General features: G+C 40.0%; 1 protein-coding gene across 1 annotated transcript in view; it reads left to right on the top strand.

The window, feature by feature from the left end:
• Positions 1-13,942, top strand: part of LOC139639351 (AP-3 complex subunit beta-2) — a gene marked incomplete at its 3' end in the record, with an annotated part of 28,272 nt that extends 14,330 nt beyond the window's left edge. The window contains exons 2-16 of the mRNA XM_071513436.1: positions 340-415; positions 2,612-2,686; positions 3,025-3,120; positions 3,664-3,824; positions 4,367-4,433; positions 5,236-5,418; positions 6,335-6,526; positions 8,750-8,847; positions 10,375-10,429; positions 10,573-10,644; positions 10,834-10,896; positions 11,091-11,223; positions 11,891-12,000; positions 13,003-13,179; positions 13,756-13,942. Of these exons, the coding sequence (XP_071369537.1) occupies positions 340-415; positions 2,612-2,686; positions 3,025-3,120; positions 3,664-3,824; positions 4,367-4,433; positions 5,236-5,418; positions 6,335-6,526; positions 8,750-8,847; positions 10,375-10,429; positions 10,573-10,644; positions 10,834-10,896; positions 11,091-11,223; positions 11,891-12,000; positions 13,003-13,179; positions 13,756-13,942 (1,745 nt within the window). The remainder of the gene's footprint in view (positions 1-339; positions 416-2,611; positions 2,687-3,024; positions 3,121-3,663; positions 3,825-4,366; positions 4,434-5,235; positions 5,419-6,334; positions 6,527-8,749; positions 8,848-10,374; positions 10,430-10,572; positions 10,645-10,833; positions 10,897-11,090; positions 11,224-11,890; positions 12,001-13,002; positions 13,180-13,755) is intronic.
• Between the last annotated feature and the right edge of the window lie 260 nt (positions 13,943-14,202).

Here is a 14,202-nt window from a genome sequence, read left to right as displayed (position 1 = left end):
TTACACAGCTGTTAGGCAAATGAAGGAGCTGCAGTTTTAAAAGCTGGACATATTTTGCAACCTGGAACAAGTTGTTTTTTCCTGCAACAGAAACAATAATTCCTGAGTCACACTTGCAAATTTAGATAACTCTATGTCTCGAACAGAAATTGCAAAAAAATAATGGAAGGTCTGTATTTCTGCTTTGAAGCACATAGGTAATCAATGTGGACCTTCCATCATTTTTACAGTTGGTTTTACTGCTCCATGTCCCATTCTCCCCAAAAACAAAACAAAAACAACAGATTCCAAGCTGTGAGTTCAGTATCATGTAGTGATTTCAGTGTTTTCTTCCTCCAGACACGATGACTTGAAGGAGATGCTGGACAGCAACAAAGATTCCCTGAAGCTAGAGGCAATGAAGCGGATTGTGGCGGTGAGTATAAATAATGTTTTCATGTGGATTTCACCAGAGCGCTCAGCAGCTTGTAGTGGGGGATTCAGGAAATATTTGAGCAAAACTGGCATGCACACAATATAAAATACATGATTTTATTCCGCCAACAGGGAGGATCTGATGCATGCTCTCTGTAACAAAGAATTTCATGATTTTAACTGTCAGAGATAAAGACCCCCAATATAACTAAGCTGTAAAACGAGATAAAGATCCTAATATAGCTAAAACTGTAAAAGATTCAATATCCTGATATATAACTAAAACTGCGAGAGACTTAATATCCTACAGCTGTATGAGAAAGACATTTTGAGATGATAAAACTACAGCCGTAAGAGATGGAAACTGCACAGTCAGCTGTTAAATATTCATAATCTGTGTCAGTTTCCTACTTTTGAAGCTCCACACCCATCTCTTCATTGCTCCCGCGGGCGATAGAGCAGAGACAGGGAGGCACAGGATCAAAAGGGACTGAAATGAAGAGTTTTATTCCAAAGTGGGATATCCACCATTTGGGGAAAATGTTACACCTGGGCTTACAAAGTGATTGACGGTACAAAAGTAAACAAATTATGGTACTTTTTGAAAGATCGTATAGAGTTCTTGATTTATAAAATAGTCCCACTTATACAGGTTTTCTTTTTTTTTAGACATATTGAATGATGAGCTGTAGGTGTTTGTCTTTCCCAGAATTGATATTCAGCATTTTGAAAACAAACTCTTCAAATATACCACCTGGTGAAATCCTTGCTGTGCGCACCACTCCTCCTTCTTGGCTGATATAGGAAGCTTGCTTAGCAGGTTTGGTTTGCTTGTTTGTTTTACAGGAGGAGAAAATGCAGGATAGAAACAAAGAGCCTGAATTTGTAATGCTGCAAAATCAGAAGCCTAGTGGCTGGTTCACAAAATCATGCTGAGGAAAGCAGTCAGTCTTACCTTGAAAGAGAAGAATTGACATATAAACTAGACATCATTGGTTCAAGTCCATGGCACTGCACCCTAAAACCTGAACCCTTTCCAGGGTGCTGCACTGCAGGCGACCCTGCAATCCGGCTTATTGGAAGATGCATGAGTAGGGGACTGTGTTTGTTGTGTGTGTGTGTGTGTGTGTGTGTGTGTGTGGCCAGTACAAAGATCCAGATACTACTTGTTCAACCTGAATGTTTAAAGCTGCATTAGTCTTACCAGCCTAAATCACAAACAGTGTTGCAGCAATAGAGAAGAGAGTCCCATCATGACTAACTGAGATGCCGTAGATTTGCTTTATTAGACCAAATGTAATTATTTTGTTGGGTGTGGGTACTGGCGAAAGATTTTCTCTGAGTAAAGGAAGTGACGAATTGAAACTTAAAGCAATACTCCACTTAGTTTTAACATGGGGGGTTATTTAGCTCTTGACCGCCATGAAAACCTAAACTGAAAAAAATATAAACTAATCACCAAGATCAGATGCAGCTGGACGAGTTTGTAGCGTCAGGATTTTTACTTCCAATTCATTTGAATAGACTGAAAACTGACACTTAACACGATTGTGAACAGATTGAACAACAGAACCCGCTACTGTAATTTTCAGCTGAGGTTTGGTCATATTTTCCAGAGCATAATTTCACCAAATAGCATTTTTATTGACAGACGAGAACATAGCAGAGGGATACATGCCTCTGCTATGTTCTCTTATTCGTTTATATTCTGGTTTTCATGGCGGTCAAGTGCCAAATAGCCCCCCTATTAAAACTAAGTGGAATATTGCTATAAGAGCAAAATACAAACTGCCTCCTAAACAGCAGTGAGTGAGCGCTCTCTCGACTCTTTCTTAGACTCTTTCTTAAACTAAGATTTTTTGCATCTCTTGTCCCTTTGATATAAAGCTATCACAGATCAGCTGGGTTGGTATATATGAGCAGTTTACTGACATCTTGTCACATGACTCTTCAGTATTGCAGTTTGAAAATTGCTGCCACCAACATGCATAAATTGTAGGCTGTAGTGCAGCTTTGACTCGTTATTTTTAAGATTTACACTGATCCATTCTGCTGTGATAACAAGAGATGAGTAGGAGTTATGTGTGTGTGTCCACGGTAAAAACAAGATTTGGGTATTGCAGTATGAGCTGTGTGTGTCTCCACGGTAATGACAGCAGATGAGTAATGTAGTAATGACCGTGTGTTTTCTCTGCAGATGATCGCCCGAGGTAAGAATGCATCAGATCTCTTCCCGGCTGTGGTGAAGAACGTGGCCTGCAAGAACATTGAGGTTTGTGACGAAGCTACTTCCATCCTGGTTCATGCATCATGTGTGCTTCTTCTTCTAGTAAACATGTTGCTTTCTGCATTAAGGCTATTTTAGATTCTGTGTCTAAAATATCTGATTTTGTTGTTAAGTCATTTTTTTTACAATCCCCTTGCATTTGTTTTTATCTCACCTGAACAAATTTGTATTTTTCTTCTCCTCTCTTTGCATTTTATCGTTGTGTTTTATCTCTTCTGTGCTTTAGTGCTGTGAAAATAAATTAACCAATCTACATAACTTACTTTGTGTTTTCTTTCTGTCTCCCTCTCTCTCTCTCTCTCCTCCGCCTCTCTCCATCCCAGGTGAAGAAGCTGGTTTATGTTTACCTGGTGCGTTACGCTGAGGAGCAGCAGGATCTCGCTCTGCTCTCCATTTCCACATTTCAGCGAGGCTTGAAGGTAGAGCAGAGGCAGCTACGTTTTCCCATATGAGAATTCCTTCACATTTTGAATTTGACTTGGTTATTGTTTTCATGCATTTTTCATACAGTATTGTGCACAAAAAGCCTCTACAGTTGTCCTTCAGTTGTCCTAATAATGGTTCCGAAGAAGTGTTTCTCACTGAAACCAAAGCTAGCTTGGGACTGGTGCTGCTCCTAGATTTTAATGAGGAATGCTTTCAGTGCTAACCAGCTGCTTAAGAGAAACCAAACCCCGAAGGACAGATGAAGGGTTTCATTCCAAAACACTAGCATCACAAATATCCATTATGGATGTTTTTTTTTTACCCTATTTTCTTTGCTTAGTTTTTCAAAAACACAGACAATTACCTTGCCTAAAATATTGAAATACTGATATGAGTTACATTTTTCATTTTTCAATCTAATCTTTTGGAACGAAACTCTAGGAATGAAGATTTTTTTTCAGATGATTCACAAGTGTGTTTACAAAAATAACCAAGTAAAATAATGTCTTGAATTCCCCCTCCTTGTGTTTGTGCAGGATCCTAACCAGCTGATCAGAGCCAGCGCTCTGCGGGTGCTCTCCAGCATCAGAGTCACCATCATCGTCCCTATAATGATGCTGGCCATCAAAGAAGCTGCTTCAGACATGTCTCCGTACGTCAGGAAGACAGCCGCTCACGCAATCCCTAAACTCTACAGGTGACCTCAGGCTTTTTCAGCTCGCAAACCCCCAAGAACAAAGTAATGGCTAGTAATGACTCCCTGTTATGACTGTAAACACACAAAATGGTGTATATGTTGTATTTTCCCTTTTCAGGCTGTTTTACTTGATTATTTATTGGAAGAAGCCTAGAACTTGCAGATCTTATCTCTCTAGAAAAAAAAGGGACTTTATTACAAAAATGAAAAGCATGATAATAAATGCGTGAGTTAGAAATTTGTTTTTTCAGATTTCATAAATTGTTTTGCAACCCCCTACTGGGCCCTGACCCCAAGGTTGAGAACCACTGTGCTAAGATACAATGGTGATATGACTCACTGCTAATGTGTTTACCAGTTAAAGCCCTCTGTGGTAGTAAAAAGGTACTGTACTTCCCCCAGATGGCCATCACTGCTGTAGCAGTAAAGTCTGTTTCATGCTCTAGAATACAATACAGTGGGTGCTTACTCTACCTCCATCTTTTATTAGAAAAGTCTAAAGTCTTCATGCCTTTGTGTGTATTTTCCTTTTCTGCCTTCAGTTTGGATCCTGAACAAAAGGACCAGCTGATCGAAGTCATTGAGAAACTCCTCGCTGACAAAACCACGGTGAGTTTTACAGTGTGCACCAAATATTAGGGCCACCTTCCATTTACCGGTCGCACCAATCCATGCCTCAATTGTCTCAAGGCTTATAATTCCTACTTTAACCTGTTTCTTCTCCTTCATCTACACCTCCCCTTCATGACTGACGAGGAGTTAATAGGTAAAATCAGTAAGATTTTGCAACCTGGATTCACCTGCTCAGCTCAATTTTCTTCAAAGAGCAGTACAGGTGGTTCTGGTGTTTTGCACAGTGGGTGCACATGGGGATGTCAGTACAGTTGTAACTGCATGTATCAACATTGTTGGATATTCCAACAACTGCACAATGATGAGAATATCTAATGTTGCAGCATATTAAGACTGTTTAGACCTACAGTGCAGCCTGGCAGTTTGCAGAAACATTTTTCAGCTGTATTATCATCTCTCTGTAATTGGAAAGCTGAATATGACACTGATAAAAGGCAATTTGGGATTCAACTTGCATTTTTTGAGGCAGGTGTTGTAATTTTCATTTAATTAGCATGGAGAATAGTAACGGCTATTTTGAGTGACTGAAATGAAATGTCCCAGAAACAGACCAGATTTACTAGAATTCACAAAGTCAGTTGAATCATTTATGCTGTTCAAGTAAATGGTGTAAGTAGTGTGCACAAGCAATATTTTGTATCTATCCATTGATTGCATCAGTGGTTCTTGTAGATAATGTGTACCTCATCATAAAAAAAAATGACAAGCGTTGCCAAGCTAAAAAAAAAAAAAAGCCTAAAGATCCCCATCTGTTGTTGTGTGTTTGGACATGATGTAGCTGGTGGCAGGAAGCGTTGTTATGGCTTTCGAGGAAGTTTGCCCGGAGCGCATCGACCTGATCCACAAGAACTACAGGAAGCTGTGTAACCTGCTGATCGATGTGGAGGAGTGGGGGCAGGTCGTCATCATCAACATGCTCACCCGCTACGCCAGGACCCAGTTCCTCAACCCTAACGTCAACGTGAGAATCAAACAAGCACAGACTCACATTCATACTGATGACATATACTGTATATTATCAGTTTATTTGAATGTGATATCAGCTATCTGTCACTAGTTGATCAGCTGCCTTCATCTCTTCTATAGAGAATACAGAACAGAACAGATACAGAATAGAGAACATTTGGCTTCCAAATTAATGTTAGCAACTGAACAGAGAATATGGCTTATTACATACATAGAGGCACTGCTAACAAAACAATGATTTACAACAATTTAATTATAAAATGATAGAGTATGTGTTGCATTTAGCTATATATTGCTATATGCATCACTATATTGCAGCAGCCCAAGCAAACTAATAGATGAAGAATCCAGAAGTAAGTTTTCTTGTTGCGTGGTATTATCAAAACTCATTAGCATAGGAAGATGTTTATGGGAGATTATACTTGGCAGCTAAGGTGTGAAAAGTTATACCGTAGTTAAAGTAAAATTTTCACAATAATACAAGTTGTACTTTTTTACTGTTTTACTGTTTTACTGTTGTACTGTTTTATTAAATATACACTGCACAATATAGAGGAGTGAAGCGACTCACTTCCAGTTGTGTTATGGTGGCTGTGCTGTAGTAACGTAATGTGTGTGTGTGTGTGTGTGTGTGTGTGTGTGTGTGTGCACCTCATTCTTTCCGTCTTGCACTGTTGTCATGTCAAATCCAAAGAGGTCAGCACTTCGAACAGTGTAGCCCCTAGTGTAGCAAATATATTCATATGTAAATTAGCATATGACGTCATTTGGTGACTCTTTGAGCAGCCAATAGCTACTTTCAGAGAGAGAGAGCGAGACAGAGAGAGAGAGAGCAACACTGCTGTCTTGGTCTGTCTTGTCCTTCCAACCCACCTCTCCACTGATCTGTATGTATCTCCTCCCCTCTGCAGGAGTCGCTGCTGGAGGAGGGAGGGGAGAAGACCTTCTACGGCTCCGATGACGAGGACGACGAAGAGGACGAGGAGAAGGAGAAGAAAGCGGAGGTTGCTGCCATGGCCAAGAGGAAGCCGTATGTGATGGATCCAGACCACCGGCTGCTGCTGAGGAACACCAAGCCGCTCCTGCAGAGCCGCAACGCAGCTGTGAGGCCGCCGCTCTTCTAAATAACACACATCTAGAACCAGTGAAAAGCCATAAATTACACATTACTCGATACTTTTCTTAAAAATAATGAATTAGTTTACTTGTTACTGCCTGAGAAAAGTAATTAGTTACACCGCTCATTACTTTACTTTTGTGTTACACCCTAAAATGATTGTGTGAGGCTTACTTGCGTTCATCGGGCCAATAAATATTGTCGACCTAAGCCACATTATCAGCATAAGTATCTAAATAATGAGACACAAAGTCTTTCTTTTAAGATTTTTAATAAAGCTGGAGCCTACAGCATTAAATTCAGACTTTCCGAGTCCTATTTACCGCTTTGTTGGCTCGTTCATGTGCGCTCTACTTGTTATTCCAATATTTCTGTCATGACTTGAAGGCAGCATAATAAGACAAGGGGAATCTTTTGATAGATATTCCACCAATAAAGAGATTAAAAAGGCTAAAGAATGTAATGCAAGTAACGCCCGATCTGTTAGATCAGCAACCGCAATATGATTACTGAAATTAGGACAGTAATGCCTTACTTTACTGCGTTAGAAGAAAAATGTATGTAATTGCAGTAATGCATTACTTTGTAACGTGTTACCACCAACACTGCCTATAACACACTCTATATACAGTAGAACAGTGGTTCTCAACGTGGGGTCCGGGGACCACCAGGGGTCCTTGAGGGGGTCCCCAGCAAATTGATGAACTGTTAAACTTTGCCATTATTTCATTTACAAGAAAGTAAACACAATTAGAGAATGTAGAAGAATGAGTATTTTGATCATAGTTTGACTGTTATCTCTCTACTTACAACACAGATAGTCATGGAATTCTGGACAAAATCATATCTAACAATAAAAATATTCTCAGATTTGGGTCCGAGAGACAAAATCTCATGAAGTGGGGGTCCATGGCTCTAATGTGGACTAAATTTTTAAATTAAAAAGGTTGAGAATCACTGCAGTAGAACACATGATTACTCATTAACCCTCCACACTGAAGAGGAGACAAGCGATGATTTCCCCATGGAGCATCACATTACTTTAGTACTGCTGTGGTCTCCCTGGATGGCCTGTTTTCTTCAGTGGAAGACATTATACAGTTTCCCCCATCATACATTATTCTGCATTAGTACTGCGTCAGTCGAGCTGGGTGTCGCTGTGACCTGCTGGTCAGAGAGACCGACCAGGAAGCAGATGGTCACAGGTTCAATCACCATAACAGCAAATCCGTGCCTGTCAAAGTGTCCTTGAGCAAGACGCTGAACCTGCTCCAGAGGACCTGGCTGTGGCTGTCCTTGGGCTTTGGTGGAATGTAAACAAAATGAAAAGGTTGGAAGCCACTTCAAGGGTGAAAGTGTATTAATTTCTTAGTAGGCGCAAAACAATAAGGTGTATAAAGAGCAATCATAAAACACAATGATAGACTTTTAATACTACATGCAAGGTAGGCAATGTGTTTCAAGCTTATCGCTCTTTCTCAGGCAGCAAACACTTTGCCTATATTGCATGCAGTACAGAAGCCTATCTCTATTACACGATTGCTCTTTATGCACCTTATTATTTTGCGCCTACTTAGCAGTTAATACATTTTCACCCTTAGCACTGAAGTGGTTTCCAACCTTTTCATTTTTATTTGCTACAGGCCTCTTGGAAGCCATAATTTCCCTCCACTGCTCTCCAGTGGATACCTATAGTAAAGTATCACCTGTATGTGCATCTCAGAGGGACATTAGAAGGGATAAATGCCTACTTACATTGTGTGTAATATGGTGATCGAATGCTTAAAAAATCATAAAAAGCACAGAGGTTATTGTAACACGCTCGTTTCTCCTAAATAACTTGCCAGATCATTTCTTACACCTTCCAAAGGTTGAAAAGGGAGCAAATTAGACCTCATGAAATTAGGGCAAAAAATATTTGCTTTATTTCATGCATGCGTAATCAGAATAAATCCAAGGCATGCAACACTTGTATCGCAATGCAATGTATCTATGACACAATGATGCAGTGGTAACGGACTGTTGCTTTTGAAATTAATGGATTTCCAATGAAAGAACAACGCTTTCAACACATTACACTTGATCCCGACATAAGAATTATTGTACTGCTAATTCTACGTTCACGATTTTAACCCTCCCTCCCTTTTCTCATCCACCAACCACCATACACACACACACACACATACACACACACCCATACATACTGCAGGTGGTGATGGCTGTGGCCCAGCTGTACTTCCATCTCGCCCCTAAAGCAGAAGTTGGGGTGATAGCCAAAGCCCTGGTCCGCCTCCTGAGGAGCCACAGGTGAGCTCTGCTGTCTGTCATTTGAAATAAGTCGACCATTTAAATTCATATTCTATAGATTTTGGCTGCAGTGTAATCTAAATGTAAACCAATGTAATAAAGCCAGCAGGGTCGGCCGTCCCACTGGGTTATTGATGTTGAGAATGAAAGTAAGGTTGGAAATCATTGAGTTGGGTTTATAAGCCTAAAAAAAAAAAATCTCACCTCAAAAGCAACACAAAAGCAAATAAAATTCAAATCAATATTCCAAGCAAACACACTGAATGTGATAAGAGAAAGAAAAATGACCATGAAACTCAACAATGAGGAAAACAGTATGGCAGCAACAAAATGCCGAAATAACAACTATGGGAAGTAAAATAAATTGCAATAGCCCTGAGGCAGAAAGGGAAATAAATAGGGGGCCGTGAGAATGTGTTAAACATGAAAGCATAAACCATAAGGAATGATGGCCGGTCATCGCTGGCTTATTGGCTGTAAGTCCTGCAGACTGTCAGCTGCTTATTGAGTGGGTGTTGTTGTGGCTCTGGGTGTGCTGTAATGGGATCATCACTCTGCATCCCTCTTTGGACGATTTACCAGAAACCCATCTACCGCACAATGTGTTTCATTAGAGAGCTCATTATTCCTATAGGGGCAGCAAAGCTCATCTATTGGAGGTCCATTGGTAGAATTGGCTATGTGCAAATAATGGCTAAATGTATATAAACTGTGCTAGAAAAAGAGAGATACCTGAACAAGATTACTGTGCTGTGAGTGTAGGTCAATTCAGTAATGGTATAAGTAAAAGCAAATAGTCAGATAAGGTAGATTTGTTTACGTTACTGTAAGCCTAAACAAACAGTTGTTTTTTTTAGCAAAGCAGCCAATGTTAAAGTCATTGTAGGTTTTATAAGCTGACATTTTATTTGAATTCAGCAAAAGTAACTCATAACCCTAACCCTTAATCCTCTGGGTGAACATACATAAATAAATAAGATAATATGTCAGAATCTCGGCAATATTGATAGTGCCATTGCTCTGCTATTTGCTTTCAAAGTTAATTTTGTGGCTCGGCCTCTGACTAATTGAGGCAAACTGTTTTGGTGGGTGAGTTTGGTGGGTGGATTGGCACTAAGTGCTTTCTTCTTCCTGTTTTCCTTCAAACTTTACCTACCGCAGCTTTAATATTAATGTACTACAGCCACTACTAACGCTAGCTTCTACTAGATATGTTAGCTAGTATGCAAATCAGATGTTTGCAACCAGACAGTGTTGGTTAGATCTCAGTCAGAAACAGCACAGATATTAATCATGTCTGTTCAATACTGTTGAGTCAGTCAAGTTGTACTTTTCAAAACGCAATCAGCTGTTCACGCTGCCGCCCAAAAGCTGTGGACCTCCAACATGGCCGCCAGAGGATGTGTATATTGCTGGAGAGGGAAGAGACAGACATTGTCATTTTGTTGAATACCTCTGTCTCTCTCTTCCTCCCCCTCTTCCTCCATCGTTCTCTCCATCCATCTCTCTTTCTGTCTCTCCTTTTAGTGAAGTCCAGTATGTTGTTCTTCAGAACGTGGCAACAATGACTATCAAGAGAAGGGTGAGCTACTGTCCACATAACGAGCTGTTTGTTTTCCCTTGTGTGTGTGTGTGTGTGTGTGTGTGTTGTATGGATTGAACTTAAATGATGATGAAACAGCCAGTTCACTGAGGTTTTCTTGTTTCTGTCTGTCTGTTTTCCAGGGGATGTTTGAACCGTACCTGAAGAGTTTCTACATCCGCTCCACCGACCCCACCCAGATCAAAGTCCTTAAGGTGCTATTCTATTCTATTCTATTCTATTCTATTCTATTCTATTCTATTCTATTATTCTCTGCTATAGCCAGTACAATGTTAAAAGTACAGTCTGTGACACAGAACGCAGTGAGGAGGTTAATGTCAAAATGTAGGGGCAATATATGAAATGAGATAAAAAAAATTGCTCTGTGTTTTTTTCTTTGACAGCTGGAGGTCCTGACCAATCTGGCCAACGAGACGAACATTTCCACCATTTTAAGAGAGTTTCAGGTACGTCAAGTAGAATAGACTGGAATGAACTTGTGATGCTTTGACAAGAGGAACGCTAGGCTCATTATCTTTCATTAGAATAAAAGTATAATAGATGATGTAATAGTAGTAGTAGCCAGAAATGACTGGTCAGTGCAGCCAGCAGTGGGCTCCCTTTACAGATTACTGTACTGAGTGAATATTATCTCTGGCAGACTTACATTAAAAGCATGGATAAAGACTTTGTGGCGGCCACAATCCAAGCCATCGGCCGCTGTGCGACCAACATCGGCGAGGTGAGGGACACGTGTCTGAACGGCCTGGTGCAGCTGCTGTCCAACCGAGACGGTGAGTCACATGGGCTTTTCTAGGGGATGTAGTACACTGCACTGATACTGATATACACTGATATCAGATGTTGAGCTAAAAGCTTAGTTGAGTTTAGTTAATTCATTTGCGCATAAATGATTGAACAGTTTAGTTTTGCTGCACAGTGATGAAACACAGAAGTGATCAAAACACAATGATGTAAGACAGAAAGACGATAAAAAAGATAACAGATTTGAGCAGGTGAGATAATGATTACCAAGGGGATTATACACATCTTACTTCAAAACAAACAGGAAAAAAAACACCAACTAAAACAAATTAAGAGTGAAAATAGGGTGCTTATATCAGAGAATTTCCCCAGTGCTTTAATCCAGTGTAAAGACTTGATTTTCTGTTTTCACGCATACATATCTGTGCTGGATATCTCCACTAGACAAAAAAGGATTATATCTCAATCGTTTTTAACCATGGACCCCGAACTAATGGTCTAATAGACTGAATTTGTACTTGGCATTGTTCAATAATTAAAGCTTAGTCTTCAGAATCAGTATTGGCAGTGAAGAAGTGGTCTCACTGCCTTCAGTGAGTTAAACTTATCCCAGCATGAATAGAAAATGAAGACAAACTCATTCACCATTCATTCATTCATTCATTCATGACTGAGTGACTCTGACGTGTTTTGCAGAGCTGGTGGTGGCCGAGTCGGTGGTGGTCATCAAGAAGCTGCTGCAGATGCAGCCGGAGAAGCACAGCGACATCATCAAGCACATGGCCAAACTCACAGACAACATCCAGGTTAGAATCTCCTTCAGACACTGCAGTTCATTTTGAATGTCTTGTCATAACAAAGGAAGCAGTGGGTGATGATGCGGCGGTTAAAACTCCCTCGATTCCCCTGCTGGCTGAGGATCAAATTCCATCAGAGCTTTTTCTCATGTGTCTCCCTTTGTCTCCCTCTCAGCTTTCCTGCTGTTTTAATAACGAGGAAATATTACGGGGAATGAACTGCCTCTCTTCTAAAAAAAAACCCAGAAATGAAGCAGTCAGCTGAGATCCTGAATCAACACTCCTGTTGCAACGGGAGTGTTGTAACACTGTTCTGAAAAGTGCTTTATAAATTATGACTATTGTAATCAGGATTATTGTTATGTACTGTTAGATTGTTATAATCTACTACTATCAATCATGTGATCTACTACTACTACTACTACTACTAGTAATAAATAAACCTTATTTGTAAAACACCCTTAATACATGGTTTGCAGCCTAAGTGCTGGATATAAAATGGAATATTAAAAGAAATAAAAACAGCAACAGATAAACAACATGAAACAACAAAAGAGATAAAAACAATGACGTAAAAAAAAAAAAAAAAAAATGAAATAGTAATACAATAGTACAAATTCAATAAAGCTAAACTAATAATAACAAAAATAATAATTATAACAGAATCCTCAATGTTAATATTTGCATAATTTAATATTACTACAGCCCTGTATTTGAGTGGCTGTGGTGTGTCGTGTATTCCCAGGTGAAAATCAAAGTAGATCCACACAACATTGTTGCTCCATCAATTTTTCTTGTGGTAAACATCGTTTGACTGAATTGGTGTTCATCAGGTGCGTTAAAACAAGAAAACACACCTGAAACTCAGTTAGAAATTGTTTTACCACAACAAAAACTGATGGAGCAAGAATGTTGTGCGGACCAACTTTGATTGTTGCAGGTGAACTCCTTGTCCAGCACCAGTGGAAAAGGTGGATGTACGTCTCACTTTACTCTCTCCTGTGTTCCCAGGTTCCCATGGCGCGGGCCAGCATCCTCTGGCTGATAGGGGAATACTGCGAGCACGTTCCCAAGATCGCCCCGGACGTCCTGAGGAAGATGGCCAAGTCGTTCACCAACGAAGAAGACATCGTCAAGCTCCAGATCATCAATTTGGCCGCCAAGCTCTATCTCACCAACTCCAAACAGGTCCGAATGTCATGTGTCTGTCTGTCATGAGTATTTAAAAAGAAAGAAATCACACCCCTAACCCTCTGCCATGGTCTACCACTGAGACCATGAGACCATTGAGAAACATGTTATCCCAATGTTCAAGGACAGTTCAGTATATTAAAAGTAAATATTCAAGTTTATTAGGTAGTAAACATTCAGTAAACTGAATGAGGTTTGAGTGAGGGATGACATTTTAGAGAAACTGAAGGACAAATTCCAAAATTAGATATAATTTATATCTCTCTTATTGTCTAGATTTTTTACTTTGATCAATTTCAGCCAACAACTTTCTCAAAATCGATATGTAGCATTTTGGAATGAAACCCTATTTATTTAACCCTTTAGTTAAGTAACCAGAACAAATTTGATATGTCAAGGTATTCCTTTAGGACTGTCATTGCACCACAGCTTGTAAAGTGGAATGACTTGTTTACCATCTCTTAACACCCCTCCACGCACACAAACACACACACACACACACACACACACATTAGATGGTAACTACTCTGTTTCATCTCATCTCCTCATCCTCATATTCCTTCTCCTTGGCAGACCAAACTGCTGACTCAGTACGTTCTCAACCTGGCAAAGTACGACCAGAACTACGACATTCGTGACCGGGCGCGCTTCATTCGCCAGCTCATTGTGCCCACCGACAAGAGCGGAGCGCTCAGCAAGTACGCCAAGAAACTCTTCCTGGCCCTCAAGCCTGCGCCCATCCTCGAGTCTCCGTTCAAAGGTAAAGGAGCCAAAAGTTCACGTTTAAAAACCAACACATAACATTCATAACATTTTGAAACACAGACTACATGTTGGGGACATGAATTATGTGAAGACTATGATCTTCAACCATGAAAGGATTATGTGACAATATCAAGAATTAGAGACACCATTTTCACATTTCTCACATGATTAGGTTACCAAACAGTTAAGTTTAGTTACCAAACAGTTAAGTTTAGACTTTGGTTAAGGTTAGGGTTAAGTTTAGGTTTAGGTAAC

This window comes from Centroberyx affinis, unplaced genomic scaffold, assembly GCF_046629955.1.
Source record: "Centroberyx affinis isolate AG114_WGS23_722 - 3 ecotype Tasmania unplaced genomic scaffold, CSIRO-AGI_Caff_v1 ptg007171l_1, whole genome shotgun sequence".
Taxonomy (NCBI): Eukaryota; Metazoa; Chordata; class Actinopteri; order Beryciformes; family Berycidae; genus Centroberyx; species Centroberyx affinis.
This window is presented reverse-complemented; position numbering and strand designations above follow the sequence as displayed.